The 16585-nt window shown below is 59.2% G+C and overlaps 8 protein-coding genes across 8 annotated transcripts; 4 read left to right on the forward strand and 4 right to left on the reverse strand.

The window, feature by feature from the left end:
- Positions 1-1902: 1902 nt before the first annotated feature.
- On the reverse strand, positions 1903-3195 carry CPR6 (uncharacterized protein; the record flags this gene model as incomplete). The annotated part of the gene is made up of 4 exons (XM_060601417.1): positions 1903-2766; positions 2863-2913; positions 2946-3068; positions 3103-3195. The coding sequence occupies 4 exons, from the start codon at positions 3193-3195 to the stop codon at positions 1903-1905; spliced, it is 1131 nt and encodes a 376-aa protein (XP_060457913.1).
- Positions 3196-3481: 286 nt separating this feature from the next.
- On the forward strand, positions 3482-4603 carry CCS1 (uncharacterized protein; the record flags this gene model as incomplete). The annotated part of the gene is made up of 5 exons (XM_060601418.1): positions 3482-3496; positions 3617-3649; positions 3688-3727; positions 3777-3833; positions 3942-4603. The coding sequence occupies 5 exons, from the start codon at positions 3482-3484 to the stop codon at positions 4601-4603; spliced, it is 807 nt and encodes a 268-aa protein (XP_060457914.1).
- A 707-nt stretch (positions 4604-5310) lies between these two features.
- Positions 5311-8290, forward strand: CcaverHIS019_0502780 (uncharacterized protein; the record flags this gene model as incomplete). The annotated part of the gene is made up of 5 exons (XM_060601419.1): positions 5311-6120; positions 6526-6832; positions 6864-7076; positions 7117-7365; positions 7410-8290. The coding sequence occupies 5 exons, from the start codon at positions 5311-5313 to the stop codon at positions 8288-8290; spliced, it is 2460 nt and encodes an 819-aa protein (XP_060457915.1).
- Positions 8291-8412: 122 nt separating this feature from the next.
- On the reverse strand, positions 8413-9716 carry CAR1 (uncharacterized protein; the record flags this gene model as incomplete). The annotated part of the gene is made up of 3 exons (XM_060601420.1): positions 8413-9018; positions 9188-9484; positions 9519-9716. 3 exons carry the CDS (start codon positions 9714-9716, stop codon positions 8413-8415), a joined length of 1101 nt encoding a protein of 366 aa, XP_060457916.1.
- A 970-nt stretch (positions 9717-10686) lies between these two features.
- Positions 10687-12547, forward strand: CCT4 (uncharacterized protein; the record flags this gene model as incomplete). Its single annotated transcript, XM_060601421.1, has 4 exons — positions 10687-10779; positions 10814-10859; positions 10909-10961; positions 11105-12547. The coding sequence occupies 4 exons, from the start codon at positions 10687-10689 to the stop codon at positions 12545-12547; spliced, it is 1635 nt and encodes a 544-aa protein (XP_060457917.1).
- Positions 12548-12761: 214 nt separating this feature from the next.
- On the reverse strand, positions 12762-13613 carry CcaverHIS019_0502810 (uncharacterized protein; the record flags this gene model as incomplete). Its single annotated transcript, XM_060601423.1, has 7 exons — positions 12762-12885; positions 12994-13057; positions 13157-13194; positions 13224-13235; positions 13308-13330; positions 13364-13543; positions 13611-13613. 7 exons carry the CDS (start codon positions 13611-13613, stop codon positions 12762-12764), a joined length of 444 nt encoding a protein of 147 aa, XP_060457918.1.
- Positions 13614-14716: 1103 nt separating this feature from the next.
- Positions 14717-15519, forward strand: CcaverHIS019_0502820 (uncharacterized protein; the record flags this gene model as incomplete). The annotated part of the gene is made up of 2 exons (XM_060601424.1): positions 14717-14838; positions 14871-15519. The coding sequence occupies 2 exons, from the start codon at positions 14717-14719 to the stop codon at positions 15517-15519; spliced, it is 771 nt and encodes a 256-aa protein (XP_060457919.1).
- A 71-nt stretch (positions 15520-15590) lies between these two features.
- On the reverse strand, positions 15591-16007 carry CcaverHIS019_0502830 (uncharacterized protein; the record flags this gene model as incomplete). Its single annotated transcript, XM_060601425.1, has 1 exon — positions 15591-16007. The coding sequence occupies one exon, from the start codon at positions 16005-16007 to the stop codon at positions 15591-15593; it is 417 nt and encodes a 138-aa protein (XP_060457920.1).
- Positions 16008-16585: the final 578 nt, after the last annotated feature.

Raw genomic sequence — 16585 nt, forward strand, 5'->3', positions numbered from 1 at the left:
ACCTTGATTGGTTAGGCATATACTCGAATTGCGGTGCCTTGGCGCCCAAAGACTTGAAGCTTCGAAGCCAGAAGCGATGACCAAGGAAGGGAGGCATGTGAGCCAAACGCATCTTGTTCCCGAGAAGAAAACAGAGGGTCAGCAGCACAGGGGACCGCTCTGTATGACGTACTACTGTATCAGGGGTCGCCCACCTCTATTTGCGCGGCACGCAATCTGGACTGCTAACTGCCTTAGATGAACCACTGCAGGGCAAGCCGCGGATGCTTGGCATCTATTAATATTACGAAATGCCAAGCCACTGAGCTGGTCATCTGCTCGTTCAGGCAGAGTGGTCAATGCTTTTGGGCCCAGTTTGTGGTATAGGCACGCAAGCTCGCCATCCTCATCCTGCACTTACCCGTAAGGTCGTCTACTGCCGCGTTGTGACATTGGCATGTCGTTGATACTTGTAAGTGATTAGAGACTCGTTCGTTACCTCGCCCGGGCTTGATAAGATAATATAGGTACGAGTACTTGAGTGTCATACTCAGTAACACGTATTTGATGAAGCGGTGCATGCCACGTGCCTCAACGATATTTATGGTTAAGGAGGCTTGGCAACGGATGCATACATGTAGGTAAATGCCACGGCACGTGGAGAGGCAAAACGCCGTAAGTGCGAGATGGACCCTCAGTACCTCCACCCGACCTCCACCTCCACCAGGGACCCAGCCGGTGGGTATATAAATTCAACGAGATGGGTTTCTTGTTTCTTTAGTGACCACACTCTGTAGGGTGAGTACCCCCCCCCCTTTCCACATCTTCCTTCACTATCCCAGACGTTGACGACGACGCCGACGTGGTCGTCGCCGTCTTCCTCGTCTTCGCCATCCATCCACCGCTCTCTTCTGCTCCAGTGCTGACTCGCTACAGATCTCTCTACAGTAACCGTTCACTCTCGCTAGTTCACACTAGCCACATTTTCCAAGTCGAGGCGATGATATAGCCCCTCGCCGCTCTTCACAGAGTACTTGTCTCCGGACACGAAGAAGCTGGCGGGACGCTGGCGCTCGACCGCAAGGGAGAGCAACGGCCGACCGTGGGTGTGCGAGGGCTTTCTGATCGACTTCTGTAGCTCCCACTTTGATTGTATGTATCTCCCTGTGTTTACTGCAGCCCGCAACGAGCAAAGAGCACGAGCAAGACGAAGGTTAGCGATGGCTGGCGTGAAAAGTTTTGGACTACTCACCAATGTCTCGGCTCGCATTCACCTGTTCACATGGCACCTCGCTCGCACCTCGCAAATCTTCCAAACAATTGTGAGTAACCCTTTGGCATCCAGCCTTCATCTCGCGCTTTTCATGATGAATAAAACAATTTTCAAGCTCAACAGTCCTACACACACTGAGGATACCCTACTTCTACTTCTGATCTCTTAGCGCTCCCTTGCTAGTCGTGCGCTAACATTAGTCTCATCATATCCTTGGTCGCTGTCTCCGCTGTGCCCTGCGTTTCCGATCACACCAGTCTTCTTGATTCTCATCGACAAGACTTGCTGCCATCTCATCTCCCCTTGGACACTGTGAAGAACTTCGGCAGGTTTTCGTTCTTCGGATTATCCTCTACAGGTGCTGGCTGGACCTGTCATCCACTGGAGAGTTTGGTCTGTCCTTCTTCCAGTGACCGACCCAATCCACACTGTACTTGAGACGTAGCCCCTTGATCCTGTCTTTCGCGTCGCTGAGCGCGTCTTTGCATCGGCGTAGTTGACGAGCTCCACCGACCTTCATCGTATTAAGCAATGCATATGCCACCATGTATGCAGCTATCTGTCTAGTCTACAGCGCTGCCATCGAACACTCACTGTCCATCTCCACGGACTGGCACGCCCACGGTATCACTTTGCCGTTCTTCGCGCTGTTACCCGAACATCTTCGAGTACGCAGCGCGCTGCTTGTCGAGGGCGGCCTTCTGGTGCGCACGCACCTGGGTGAGGGCCTTTGTTACGCCGCCGTCACCTGGGACGAGCTTGATAGCCTCGGCGAGGTCGCGCTCAGCGCTGTCCCAGTCCTTCAGAGCGATGCAAGCCACGCCGCGGCGGTACAGCGCTTTGCCCCTCTCGGCGGGAGTAAGGCCGTCGATCATGAGAGCGTGGTTGGCGAGCACCTTGGCGAGCTTGGGCTGCGGCGGGCTCACCTTGAGAGCGACGAGGCTCCCGTTCGTGAGGCACGGGAAGCGCGTGCTGCGGAAAGCGGCGACGAGCTCGGGAGACGCGTCATTCGGCAGCTCGGGGTGTACGTCCAGATACCGCAGCGCCTTCTGGTACTTGGCGAGTGCGACAGTGTTGTCGCCCGCCTTGAACGCGGCGTTGCCGAGCGCACGCAGAGTCTGCCCAACCTTGAGGGCCTGCTCAGCATCCTCAGGGTCGATCTTCTCCTCGTCCGCGGGGTAGTCCTCGAAGACGTCCTCACTACCGCTGACCGCGGCCTCGGCGGCACGCGCACGCGCCGCATCCTCCTTCTCCACCTCAGCCTCGTCGAGGACGCCTGCACCGATGATCTTCACCTCCTCATCTGGGCGGTCCGCGGAAGTCGGGAGGTGCTCGATGCGGCGGACGAGCCCGCGGTTGTTGCGCACACGGCCGAAGATGACGTGCTTACCGTCCAGGTGGGGAGTGCGGACAGTCGTGATGAAGAACTGCGAGCCGTTCGTGTTTGGGCCCGCGTTCGCCATGGACAGCAGCATCGGCTCGTCGTGCTTGAGCTGGAAGTTCTCGTCCGCGAACTGAGGTTAGCCGGGTTCATGATCCTGAGAGCCCTTTGGGTGGCACTTTCGTAGCTGGTCTACCAGGTCTCATCGGCCGCCCTCGAACTAACTCACTTTCTCGCCGTAGATCGACTCGCCGCCGGTACCGTCGCCGCGGGTGAACTCCTGTTAGCTATCATCTTGCTAGTTCAGCTCACGTCTCCACCCTGAAGCATAAAGCCCTTGATGCAGCGGTGGAAGACCGAACCGACATAGGTGAGCTTGGTGCCCTTGTCGTTCGTCTTGTCGCCAATGCAGAGGTGCTCAAAGTTGGCCGTGGTCTGGTGTCAGCGTGGCTGAGACTCGTGAGCTTACCTTGGGCACAATGTCATCGAAGAGCTCGAACTCGATGCGGCCGGCGGCCTCACCGCCGATGCTGATGTCGAAGTACGCGACCTTGTTAGGCATGTTGCTGTGCTTGAAAGTAATAGGATGTGAGAGGAGTCAGATGTTAGTGACGGACAGACGTTGACAGACAATACCCGGGGAAAGGCGGGGTATTCCAGCAACTTCGAATTTCCAGTGGATAATCTGTGTCACGTGGGATTGTATTGTCTCGCATTAGTAATGGAGGTAAGGATTCATTTCAAGCTGGCCAAAAGCAATTGGTACTGACGGAGGTACCTGTGCGTTTCCTGCTTAGATGCGGCTTGGATTATCCGGGCACAAAAGTGGAGGTCCTCAGCGCTCGGGCATGGCCGGTCCGCTCGTTAGTCATGATGAGCAAGCATCCAACTGAACTCTCACTTACACTCTCCACACTCACATCATGGTCCTAGCAAGCACTGCGTTCAAGGCAGGTCTCAGCGTGCGGTAGAGCTGACCCCAGACCGAGTTCGCGGTTGACATGACCTGCGAGAGCGTGCGTCTGGCCAGAGAATGAGAATGAGCTAACGTCAGTGCGTCGGTGCCGTCAAGGACGCGCTGCGAGATCTGCCAGGTAAGTGATCTCGGTCTGCTTCAGATCCTACGTTGATAGCTGACCCCAGGCATTGAACGGTATGACATCGAGTTGGAGGACAAGCGAGTGACCATCACTGGCAAGAGTGAGTGCGCTTTCGAAGCCTGCCAACTATCCCGCCATTTTCACCTTGACTCTGATTCTCTCTGACATTCTGGTTCTTTTACCTTTCAGGATCTCCAGCTAACCCCAGCTCCCCCGTCGCAACTCTTGGCCGCATTAAAGTCGACGGAGCGCCAGGTCCTCGTCCGTGGCTCGGGTGCGGTCGACCCTTCCCTCCCCCCACAGGCGGCTATCTCGATCCTCGAGTCGCCCATCTCCGTTCCCACGACCATAGCGATGGCGCTTCCTGAGTCGACGAAGCGCGAGCTCTACGGCCTCCAGGACGACGAGTTCACGCAGAAGGTATTCGGTATCGCCCGCTTTGTTCAGATTGCCCCGCGCTCCATTCTCCTCGACCTGACTGTGCGCCTGCCACCGTCGCAGAACGCGTTCCGTGCGTACGTGTCCAAGACAGGTAACCTCGTCGACCCGCCTGCCACTACCAAGGGCGCGTTGGTGGACCTCGGGACAATCACCCCCGACAAGGACGGGTACGGTGACTTGTTCAAGGAGGTGGACGGCGAGCTATGGGAGTGGATCGGGCGCGCGTGTGTCGTCGAGCAGGACGGCGTGGAGCAGAAGAAGGACGTGCCGGAGGGTACGCCCTCCTTCCCGGCGGGCAGTGTGTTTGCCGGTGTGGTTGCCCGCTCGGCTGGCACCTGGGGCAACGACAAGACGGTGTGCGCGTGCTCTGGGCGCACAATGTGGGAGGAGGGCCGTGAGATGGAGGGCCGGGCCAAGGGCATGCTGTGAGGCGTCCGGTGATGAGAGCAGTGATCGCCTGGCAGAGCACCGCCAAAGGCGGGGGCCTGCTCAAGCACGATCACAGATTGGGACCAGGGATGCATGTAATGCAAAAACGGAAACGCATGCTTACCGCCAACTCGGATGATGCGCACGGGCCGCCGGTTAGAGACACGCCGCGTGACCGACCCCACCCTCGATCTGACATGAAGCCCGGTCGGGATGTTGCCCGAGGGTGGAATGTCGAAACGCCATGGAACAAAGGACATAACCCCCTCGGTGCACCCCATCGCTACATCACCTCTCCAGCGGCGCGGAGCCTTCGGTGGCTAGGGAAGCACAAAGGCGTAATGTACTAACATGCTAGCATCATCTCACTTGCCATACCTCCGTCTCATTTCTCATCTCACTCCATCTCATCAACACGTCTCACACCCTATCTCACTCCTATCTGCCAGGACGTTGCGCGATTTGAAACCCCATCGCACCGGTCATGCCCGAAGCGCCATCCCTCCACGGCGAAGAAGGGGTGCTTGACGACGTGGGCTTCAGGCGAGTCACAATGCTGACACCAGTGGGCCGAGCGAGCGAGAAACGCGCTAGCCGTCGGAGAGGAGCGCGTTACGCTTGACGAAAGTCGAGCACGGTCCACGACCCTTAACATACTGACCCGTCCCGCTTCTGTAATTGAGTCGAGGGCAGCGCGGCTTCTCACAATGGGCCCCATGGTCCGCTCAACGCCTACGTCCGGCAGCGAGAGCCGGACGGTAAGCTCGGCTCGCCATGGGCGCGGATACAGTGTCCCCCATGTCAACAGTATGGCTGGGCACGTTGTTGTCCTCCCGAGCAACGGGCTAGATAACAGCTATCAACGTAGCGTCCCAATAGCCCCGAGCTCCTCCGGGCTAAACAACCTCTCCGTCCCCATCAACCGGTCAGATAATGGCCACCCCGCCTCCGATATCAATGTCAGCAGTGTCATCGCCGTCACCCCCCGACGGCGCCCCTTGCCATGTCCTCCCACCATCAACAACACACTGCCGCGCACTGCCACCCAGCTCGTTGACGCCAATGGTAGCCCTCTTCTCCCTCAAATCACAACCGTACCTCACAGCGCCGTCGACAATGCCCTTCATCCCACAGTCGTTCGTCCTGCATTCATCGCCAACAGCTTAACGAGTGTCGCTCCTATCGAAACGACCGGTAACGGTACAATCCCCAACCGTTGGCGCGGAGGCGAAATCGTCGGCAGGGCACACCCGCACCTGGTTTACCTTCAGCCAGGCGGCAGTGGCAGCGAGGCGGCCGCGTCCAATGAGCCGGTCGCTGGGCCTAGCACTAGTTCCTCACGGACGCAGCCAGGCGGCAGTGACACCGATGCGGCCCCGTCCAAGGAGCCGGTCGCTGGGCCTAGCGCTAGTTCCTCGCGGAAGCAGCCTACCGAACCGCGGCGGCACTGGATGGACAGGGAGACGAACCCACCGAGCGCCCGGGACGACGGCAGCCGCGTTGTCCCGCCAAAGCCTGTGCGTGGCGATGATCCCAGAGCGCGGTACAGCGCTCCTCCTTCGCGCCCCACAGGACCTCGACCATCAGTCCGCGGGCGGGGTCGAAATAGCGCCCCGCCTCCGAGTCTTAGCTCTGGTGTACGCATCCGAGCAAACTCAACCACAGATGACAACTCCCCAAGTGTGAGATACAGTGCTCCGCCTCCACGTTCAGTGTCGCACAGCTCTCCGAGGCGGACGCGGAGTACACGCCGCAATCCTCGCCCAACCGTCCCAACTTTCCGGGGCGAGGCAGCGCTCCTCGAACCCCTTCCGCAGCTACGGTATCCACAGCTCTCCAGGGGCCTAGTGAAAGTTGTGCGCGCGAGTTTCCCTCCGTTACCGCCGACACCGAGCGCCGACACATTGAGGGACGCGTTCCAGCGCCTCATCGCCAAGTACGGGACCCTCATCCCCCATCGTCCGAAAACTCGGATGGAAGCGCTGAATTTGATCTTCGCGGCTGCGACCGACATGCCTGAAGAAGAAGGCGTTGCGGTCGCTGCAATGGTCATGGAGGCGTTTGGGGCTATTAAAGCGGAACAGCGCCTGTCTGTCGGGAGCAGGGCCAGCACGAGTAGCGGGGATAGGCGGGAGAGTAGCGAACGCGAGAGCCTTGAGCTCAAGAACGAGAGGCAAGGCGAGAGAAAAGACGAAAGCGTAAGAGCTGAGGAACCCACTGCCGATCCCTGTGAGTTTCCTTGTAGCCAGGCTGACACCAGATACCCTCCTTCTAGAGGAGTTTTCCCACCTCCTTCCATCCGGCGCATCTGGGTCAAGAGACGAGGTTCTTGAGGCACTTCTCGGTGCGGCGGTTGAGCTTCCCGACGGACAGCGTGAGCCGGCCGTCCAGGCTGTCATGGAGGTATACGATGCCGTCACTCACAGCGCATCTGCAGTCGGAGGGGCTAATACTCAAGGCACGGCTGACCCTTGTAAGCCAGCTATACCAACCGGCTGACGAACTGACCCCAGACGACCTTCTCATTCTGCAATACGGCCACCTTATCCCGGAATCAAGCCGTGGCTATCGGGTCGAGACTCTCGACGCGCTCCTCCTCGCCGCGACCGAGCTGAGCGACGGCGAGGGCGCGCTCGTAGCCCAGCTCGTCTTGGAGGCTCATGACGCGGGCCCGAGGGGCACTCAGAGAGGATCGATTGATCAACGCTCGAGCGTGGACACGCGGAGGTCTACTCGCAATGGCTCGTTAGCGGAGGATCCCTGTGAGTTTGTCTCTCCATCACTTCGCTTCGCGCGCTGACCTTAGTCCAACGCCTAATGGCCGAGTACGGCCATCTCCTCCCCCACCGACCAGACACCCGCATGGCCACCTTGGACCTCATGTTTGTTGCAGCGAGCGCGCTGCCCGAAGCTGAGGGCGAGCTCGTCGCGGTTCTAATCAGCGAGGCATGGGAAGCGTTAAACGCAGCCCTGCCAGTGCTTGACCAGGACGCAGCGGAGGCCGTAGAGGTTGCCGCGGCCGCGGACGAGTCCCAAGAGGAAGCTGGGCGCGAGTCTGACGGTGAGGACGGGGACGACGAGGGCGAGGATGACCCGCCCAGCCGCTGGAGCGATGACTCGAGTGAGCGCGGCCCCTGTCTCTGCTGCGGGCCATGCGGCTCGGTGTGCGAGTACGAGGCGGCGATCGGTCCGCAACCCCTTCCCCGGGCGATCAAGCGGCGGTCCTTCCGGCACCAAAGACGCGAAGGCGCTCCCAGTCCCCAGGCCCAACCTGAAGCCGGGCCGTCACGACCACAGCGCCGCACCGGTCTCCGAGCTGCCAGCCGTGATTTGCGCTTCTGGGACCGGGGGAAAGGCAAGTTCAAGCCTGGCCCGAGTGGGAGTGAGGGAATCGACATGCTCTATGCGTTATTGGAGCGCGAAGCCATCAAGGCGGAAGCGCTGGCAGACCCAAAGGGCAAAGGCAAAGCCCGAGAGGTGCCACGCGTGTCGTTTGCAGATTCGCGACGGCGGCCGGAAGAAGTGGAAGAACAGCGTGAGGAGGACCTCCTGAAATTAAGACGGACGAGCCTGAGTAGTGGGAGTTGGGACGAGGCCGAGCTCGCCGCGCGTGGGTTGACCGAGCTCGAGCTCGAGCCCGAGCCTGAAGTGCATGAGCGGCGGCGATGGTTTAAGCGCCGACAGTAGATGTATCCTATGGTTAGCTCGTTAGTTTGCGTCCGCCACAGTCTCCACAAAGGGTTCATTATATCCGAAATAATGCTAGGAATACACACAGGCTCAACCTGTTACCTTGTTAGAGGGCCTGCCTAGAAGAGGGTCTCGCCGAGTGCGGCGCGGGACAGGGAGCACCCGATCGCGACGGTCTGGGCGGCGCTAGCCTCGTCCTCAAGGGCAGGGTTGACCTCGACAATGTCGACAGCGACGAGGTTGCCAGTCTCAGCGATGGCCTCGACGATATAGTGTCCTTCACGGAAGGTGAGGCCTCCACGCACGGGCGTGCCGGTGGACGGGGCGACGGTGGGGTCGAGTGCGTCGACATCAAACGAGAGGTGGATGGGGCGCGCGGCGCCAACGTGAGCGAGCACGCGCTCCATGACCCGCCCGATGCCGTGCGCGTCGACGTCGTGCATCGTAAACACCTTGATTCCCAGTTCGCGGAGGATACGCTTCTCCTTGTCGTCAATGTCGCGCAGGCCAATGTACACAATGTCCTCCGGACGCAGGCACGGCTGCAGCCACACGTTGAAGGGAGGGACGTCGGTGCCCTCCAATCCAAGGAGGAAGGAGACGGGGCAGCCGTGCAGGTTGCCAGAGTCAGTGGTGAGGGGCGTGTTGATGTCGGCGTGGGCGTCGACCCAGATCAGTGCCGCTTCCGGGAAGCGGCGCTTCGTGCCGGCCACGGTGCCCATGCCCTGGGGTCAGCGCTGGTCCAGTGGCGCAACATTGTCTACTCGTGCTGGTAAAGGAAGCGTCTCGTCATCGAGAATCCCGGCGCTATGGAGCCACGCTCCGCAACCTGTGTTCCATACACTCCCTGCTCCAGTCGGCCTGCCTGTTCGCTGCTCCACTCCGAATACTCACTAACGAGTGGTCACCACCAAGCGTAAGTGACAACGCGCCACGCTCCTGAATGGCCGCGACGTCGGCCGCAACGCGCTCGTTGACGGCACTAACCGCAAGCGGTTTGTGCATCTTGCCGATACCCGAGTCGTGCTCCTGCACAGCGAGCTCGCGTACATCGTTCATGGCCTGCGAGTTGAACTTGACTTCCCATCCAAGTGCGCTCAACTGGTCAAGCAAGCCGGCCTTGACGAGTGCCTCGGGCCCCTCGTCGACGCCACCGCGCGGCTGGCCCCCCGAGAACGGGTATCCGAGGACCTGGAATTAGTTGTCTCCACAACAACGAACGCACCTCAACGGAAGCGGGCTTGGAGAGGAACTTGTAGTCGTACGTCGGCGATGGAGCCTCGCTCTGCAGCGGCCGCAGGAAGTAGCGGTCGCGGCTGGTGTGGCGGCGAATCTGGGCGGGCATGCGGGGCAGACGAGCAGGGCGAGAGACGGTTGGAAGACGGGGAACGGTGGGGAGACGACGGGGGATGCGGGGTGGCATTGTATCTTGCGCCTTGTGGCAATATATAGGCGATGGACAGGAGAGGAATGGAGAGATGAAGAAAAGGGAAACCAAGTGAGGTCGGCGTGGTTTGTCGTGCCGGACGCGCGCGGCAGTCACCTGGTCCCCAAACCTGGCGTGGATGACGGGATGACGCGGGTGCAAGCCATGCAAGTAGGCGGCGGCATTCCTCGCTTCCCTTCCGCACTCCCTGCAAACCCATGCGGACGGCGCTTGTCTGGCGCTTGTGTTTCTTGCTAGCCGCCGTTCCTGCCACGGTGCTTCACGCGTACATTGAATGTTTACATGTTTACATGTTTGGGTCGACTCGAACGAGATATGCATGCATCTGAGACAACGGGTTGATAAGTGTGCCCGGGTGACCCAGTTTTGGACCCGCTTGTCTCTCAGTTCTCAGCTCTCAGATCACGAGCACTCAAGTCCTCGCTCTCAGCAATGTTAAGAGTGGACCATTGACCAAGCACCATGCACCATGCGGACCTGCATCCCTGCATCCCTGCAGGCCGACGCAAGCAAAAGATGTTGCCACTGTTCCATTGTGTCTGAGGCGCGTCGAAACCAGGTCAAGATCCGCCCAGGCCATCCTTCGCGCCAAACGTCATCGGAATCGGCGCTTCGCCGACTCGGAGATCCCACAAAGCTCCGAGACCGATGGCCAGATCGGAACAGACCCTTGCATGCCTAATAGCTATCCATCTTAATGATCTAGGCGTGAAAGAGTATTGCGCGCCGACCAAGAACGTCAATAGGCCCCTTATACCCTTATTACCTCCCCCCACGAGCGAGCGGCGACACGTGCACAGCGGCGGAACCAAATGGCACGCTGTCGTGTTCGACGCGTATCCAACTTTCGAGCACCAAGACATTCCACCGACATCCACCTCGACGAGCTCGACGACGAGCACCTCCCCATCTTCCCTCTCTCCCTTTCCAAATTGAACACGCTCCCATGGCACAGACCGCACCCGCCCCAGCAGGGCCCTCTGTCGGTACCGGCGCCGGCGCCGGCGCCAGCATTGCCGACCGCTCGTTTGCTGACAAGGTGCGTCTGGTGGACTGAGACTCGCTGATAGCAGGGCAAGCCGACCGAGGTGCGCCTGTCGAACATGAACGCTGCCAAGGGTGTGTATATTCGTGGCGTTGGGGGAGTGCGTGGACAAGCTAACGGCAGCGGTGTCGGACGCTGTGCGCACGTCTTTGGGACCCAAGGGCATGGACAAGATGGTAGGTGTGGCGATGACGCGAGGGCGCGATTTGGATTGCTGTTGTCGTGAACACAAGCACACTTGCAGGACCTGAATCTCGCCATTTCAGGCTGCGTTGCGCCGCGCTGCGCTCCGCTCGGCGCTCCATCCCGCTGACTCCAGATCACCACCTCCAACGGCGAGGTCGTCATTACCAACGACGGCGCAACAATTCTCTCCCACATGGCCGTGCTGCACCCCGCGGCACGCATGCTGGTCGAGCTGTCAAAGGCGCAGGACATTGAGGCGGGCGACGGAACGACAAGTGTGGTCGTGCTGGCCGGCAGCATGCTGTCGCAGGCCGAGAGGCTGCTGTCGCAGGGTATCCACCCAACAACAATCGCGCAGTCGTTCCAGGCCGCGGCCGGCAAGGCCGTCGAGTTCCTCGACCAGATGAGCACTCCCGTCGACCTGAACGACAAGGAGGCGCTGTTGCGCGCGGCAAAGACGTCGCTCAACTCCAAGGTCGTGAGCCAGTACTCGTCGACCCTCGCCCCGATTGCCGTCAACTCGGTTCTCCGTCTCGTCACCTCCACCTCGAGCAACGTCGACCTGCGCGACATTCGCATCATCAAGAAGGTCGGCGGAACGATTGACGACACCGAGCTCGTTGAGGGCCTCGCTCTTAAGCAGCCGGCCATGGCCAACGCCGGCGGCCCGACTCGCATGGAGAAGGCCAAGATCGGTCTCATCCAGTTCCAGCTCTCGAGCCCCAAGCCCGACATGGACAACCAGATTGTCGTCAACGACTACCGCCAGATGGACAAGATCCTCAAGGAGGAGCGCCAGTACCTGCTCACCCTGTGCAAGAAGATTAAGAAGACGGGCTGCAACGTGCTGCTCATCCAAAAGTCGATTCTGCGTGACGCCGTCACCGAGCTCTCGCTCCACTTCCTCGCCAAGCTCAAGATCCTTGTCATCAAGGACATTGAGCGCGACGAGATCGAGTTCATCTCCAAGGCTACTGGCGCCAAGCCCGTCGCCGACATTGACGCGTTCACCGAGGACAAGCTCGGTACGGCCGACCTCGTCGAGGAGGCCAACCTCAATGGCGCAAAGGTCGTCAAGATCACGGGTGTCAAGAACCCCGGTAAGACGGTCTCGATCGTGTGCACTGGCGCCAACGACCTTGTGCTCGAGGAGAGTGAGCGCTCGCTGCACGATGCGCTGTGTGTAGTCCGCTGCCTCGTCAAGAAGCGTGCACTCATTGTTGGCGGTGGCGCACCCGAGATCCACGTGTCCCGGCTGCTCTCGCAGTACGCCGAGACGCTCAAGGGCAAGGAGGCGTACTGCTTCCAGGCGTTTGCTGAGGCTCTCGAGATCATCCCCACAACGCTCGCCGAGAACGCCGGCCTCAACCCCATCGGCATTGTCACCGAGCTGCGCAACAGGCATGCTCTCGGCGACATGAACGCCGGCATCAACGTCAAGAAGGGCATCGTTTCCAACATCCAGGACCTCGGCGTTGTGCAGCCCCTGCTGGTGTCGACGAGCGCGCTCGAGCTTGCGGCCGAGACTGTTGCGCTGCTGTTGAAGATTGACGACATTATTCTCAGCGTGCGTTAGGAGGTAATGGGTGCTGATGAGGAGAGGTAGGACATCACGGTACGGTAGAGGGTGCGGTGGGACTGCCGCGCCCGTTTCGCATAGAAGACATGCATACGTGCACACACCACTAATGAGCCAGCCGTGCAAAACAGGGACAATGAAGGAGAGTCGCAGACATCATACAACGGGGAAAAGCCCAACCAAAACCACGACACAATCCAACAGGCCAGGTTTATGAAAGAATGCGGACAAGCAGATCACGGAACCGCCGCACGGGACGGTAAACGCCGTTGCGGTCGTTGGAGTACCACTGGTCTGGGTTACGGTCGTGGGGCCACCACGCGTCGCTACCATATCTTGTGTCAACGCTATTTCGGGGACAACTCACTCCCCCGAAGAGTGGCACGTGCTGGTGGGGAACGGCAGAGATTGCAGGAAAGTACGAGCGGAGCGGAGCGACATACTGAGTTGCGCCCATGTAGGGCTGGTAGTATGCCGGGGCGGTCACCTGGGTCGCGAGGCAGGGTTCTGCGTGAGTGGAGTCGTGAGTCGTGAGGGTAGGGGTAGGGGTGGCTCCTGTCTGTCAGCTTAGGGGATAGGGATCCATCAGCTGAGGAAAACGTACACCATAAGCGACAGGGGTGGTGCCCATGTACGGGTCGTAGCTGGCGTCAGTTGGCCTGGGGCGGCTCACCCAGGGTATCCTCTGTGGTCAGCTCTCGACCACGTTAACGGAGCTGAGGCCGGTCTTTCCCGGCAAGGTAGGGTGCTGACTCACGCGTAGCGCTGGTATTGGGAATACTGCCATCAGTGGCAATCTTAGGGTGTACCCACGGCGGGGGAGTAGTAGTATTGCTGTGGTTGGACCATGGGGACGCCAGCCATAGGAGCTATTGGAACCCCCATGGATACCATGCCCGCCGTTGGGACACCTGCCATGGGTTGGACTTGGGGGTACGCTTGGGGGTATGCGTATGGGCCGTAGTATGGGGCGGGCATGGAGGGGTAGTATGCCTGGGGTCAGAGGGGGGAGGGGGCCATCAGAAAGGAAAGGGGAGCAAGGCCCTTGTGAGGTACTGACCATGGTGAGTGGCAAGGCCTTGGAGTTTGGGAGGTCGGAGGATGAATTGGTGAGGTGGTTTTGACTTGGGAATGATATGATAAGAGGATGAGTGTGGATGAATGAAGGAAGGAAGAAGGGGTAGTGCAAGTGAGGATGAGTAGATAGATAGAGACAAGTCTGAAAGGATGAATGGGATGAATGGGGAGGGAGGAAGGTCGGGGAGGGGTACAGTGAGCTTCAGTTTGAGCTTTGATCATCTGATTCCGCTCACTCAGAGGTCCGAGCATCTTCGAAGGTGCGAAGAGCAAGGTACGGGTTCGTGCGAGCGGCGACGGCGAATAAGCCGTTCGCTTGAGGGGCTTCCATTCCCACCATCCAAAAGCACAATTCTCTCCATGCAGTGCATTACACTGCCTACCACCACCATGTGGCACTCTGAGCTCCCAGGCTCCCAGGCTCCCAGGCTGCAGTGCAAATGTTAGGCAATCCGGCTACCTGGTGACGAGCAGCTTTCGGTGTTGTGTGCACATCAGGCCGTGCTGTTGGATGACTGCCGACAGCTGAGGCAGATGGTTGTGGTTGTAAGCTACCTAGTGATCCCAGTGGCCAGTGAGAGTTTCAGTTATCAGTTAGTCCCATCATCATCATAAGATTGTAAATCCCATCAGTTCAGGTCAGTCCATGCACCGAGACGCTCTACACCAAATCCTGCCTCCCCTGGGAGCCCGTTGGGTCCAGACCTAGCTCCATATGGCGGCACCGCCTTCAGGCTTCTACGCATTCACAACAGCACTGCTAGCACTGGGTACTTACGCCTGAGCCACGAGGATGAGGATGGAGCATGAAAGTATCAACGTATGAGCGAGTGGACGATTGACGAAATGACGATGGAGTATCGTCTTGTCATTTAGTACATCGAGTTGGTGTCTCCGTGCCTGATGACGCGCTCTCTTTCGGCTGTGTCCTCTTGTTCTAATTTGAATGTATCCATTGTACCACTATGGTCGACCCTTATCTCTAAATCCCTACATCTCAAGGCTGTACATCAGATACAGAATTCCAAGCCTGGGCAACTAGTGACACTTCGCCATTGTCTCAATCAACTTGAGGACTTCACCAACACCATGACCCGCACCTCCGAGGACCTTCCGCCGACGTACGAGGAGTCCGAGCTGGAATCTCCACCACCGGTATCGCCACCACCGGTATCGCCTCCAAGCTCGGCCACCAAGGCCGTCGCCCCTTTGTGAGCCCTCCATTCTCCCCAGCTAACGACAGGACGCTCACTGAGACCAACTCGTCCATCAAGGGGACTTATGCGGTGAGCCTCACGGGCTCTAACAGCGGCCCAGACGTCAAGATGCACTCGACGAACGGGTCTGTTATCGCCTCCCTCTGGTTGCACGGGTCTATTGATCGCCCCGCTGAAGTCGAGATCACGACCACTAACGGACGTGTCGACTTAACCGTCCAGCGGCCTGCTGGCATCGCTATCGATGTTCAGGCTAGGAGCCTCAATGGGTCCGTGACGCTCAGTCTGCCAGACGACTTTGACGGGCTGGTCACGATGCGCTCGACGAACGGCCGGAAAAGGCTCGTAGGGATGGATGGCGTCATCTTACCGAACGAGGGCCACGACAAGAGCATCACATATCGGGTGCGTCCGCGGTCCGATGGTAGGTCGGGCCCTAGCGTGGGATCTGGCCACCCGAGGACTGGCGACGACAAGAGCCACTTGAACAAGGAGGAGCAGGAGTACGCCCGCTTCCGCGAGGCTCCAAAGAACCGCGAGGACGACCCCAACGACAAGGGACCCGACCGCGTCAGCGCTTCCTCGGATAACGGAGGCGTGCGCGTGCAGTACATCGGCCACGAGGGGGAGGGTGGTGGCGGCGGCAGTGGCAGCTCGTCATGCTGCATCATGTAGGCTAGATTTGGAGATGGAATATAGTACTGGGTTTCGTGTATATGGTACGGATTACAGAAGCCATGAGGTAGCTAGCACTTCTCCTTGCGCTTGCAGCCCGTGAGCGAACGACCGCAACTCGAGCGCCGGTTGCACTTTGAGCGAGAGGGACACGGCCCCTGTCCGAAGCCAAACAAACTCCGCCCGACCTCGGCAATCCCCTTCTGCACCTCGGTATACGCGTCCGCCAACTCCTTGGCCACCTCCTCCCCCGCCACCTTTAGCTCGCGCTTCACATCGACCGCGGCGCACCCGAGGTCAGTGCGTACGCTTGCAGCTGCCGAGGTGAGGTGACAAGTTACGCCCTGGTCGGCCACTGGGGTTGCCTCTGCAGGAGGATCGTGGGGCGAGGCGGGCGCTGCAACGACCCGCAAGTCGATGTTGGACGTCGCCTCCTCGTACGTCGGTGGCTCGTCCCGGTTCGCGGGGTGTATGCCAGAGTTCTTCATCCTGGGGTGTGGGTGAGTAGCATGAGTAGCGCTTGCGAGTCGCTTTGCTTTATGAGAAGCTGTTGCCACAGCCAGGTGACCTGAATGGTAGGTCCTCCACGGTGCCGAGTGGCAATGTCAAAGTGTCATGTGAGTGGGGGATCCGACGGAAACCGAGACTTGTTCAAGCATCGATTGCTTGGCTTTTAGACTCGTCTTGGAGTACAGGAGTGGCAGCTCTAGCAAGATGACGATTCATGCTCTGCGCGCCTGCTTTCAAGTGACTGGAACATGGAACAGACGCGTTTTCCAGCTTACTTGTATCCATCTGTGATGTGATTCACCGCCACAAACACCGGTTCACCGACATGCCAAGCATTGCATGGCCGTGCCTCGCCCTCCACTCTAGCCACCCCGGGGTCCAACCCGTGCGATACCCAACGTCCTTGATGCCGTCAAGAAGAACAACGAAAACGTTCTACTGCTTGGTGGCGGCGGCCGATCCTTGCTTGGCCAAGAGCCAAGAGACAGACATGAAGCTTGGTTGACACTTGTAAGGGCTCACTAAACTCAAGGGATCAACGGGCTAACTAAACTCA

Source organism: Cutaneotrichosporon cavernicola (assembly GCF_030864355.1).
Source record: "Cutaneotrichosporon cavernicola HIS019 DNA, chromosome: 5".
Classification (NCBI taxonomy): domain Eukaryota; kingdom Fungi; phylum Basidiomycota; class Tremellomycetes; order Trichosporonales; family Trichosporonaceae; genus Cutaneotrichosporon; species Cutaneotrichosporon cavernicola.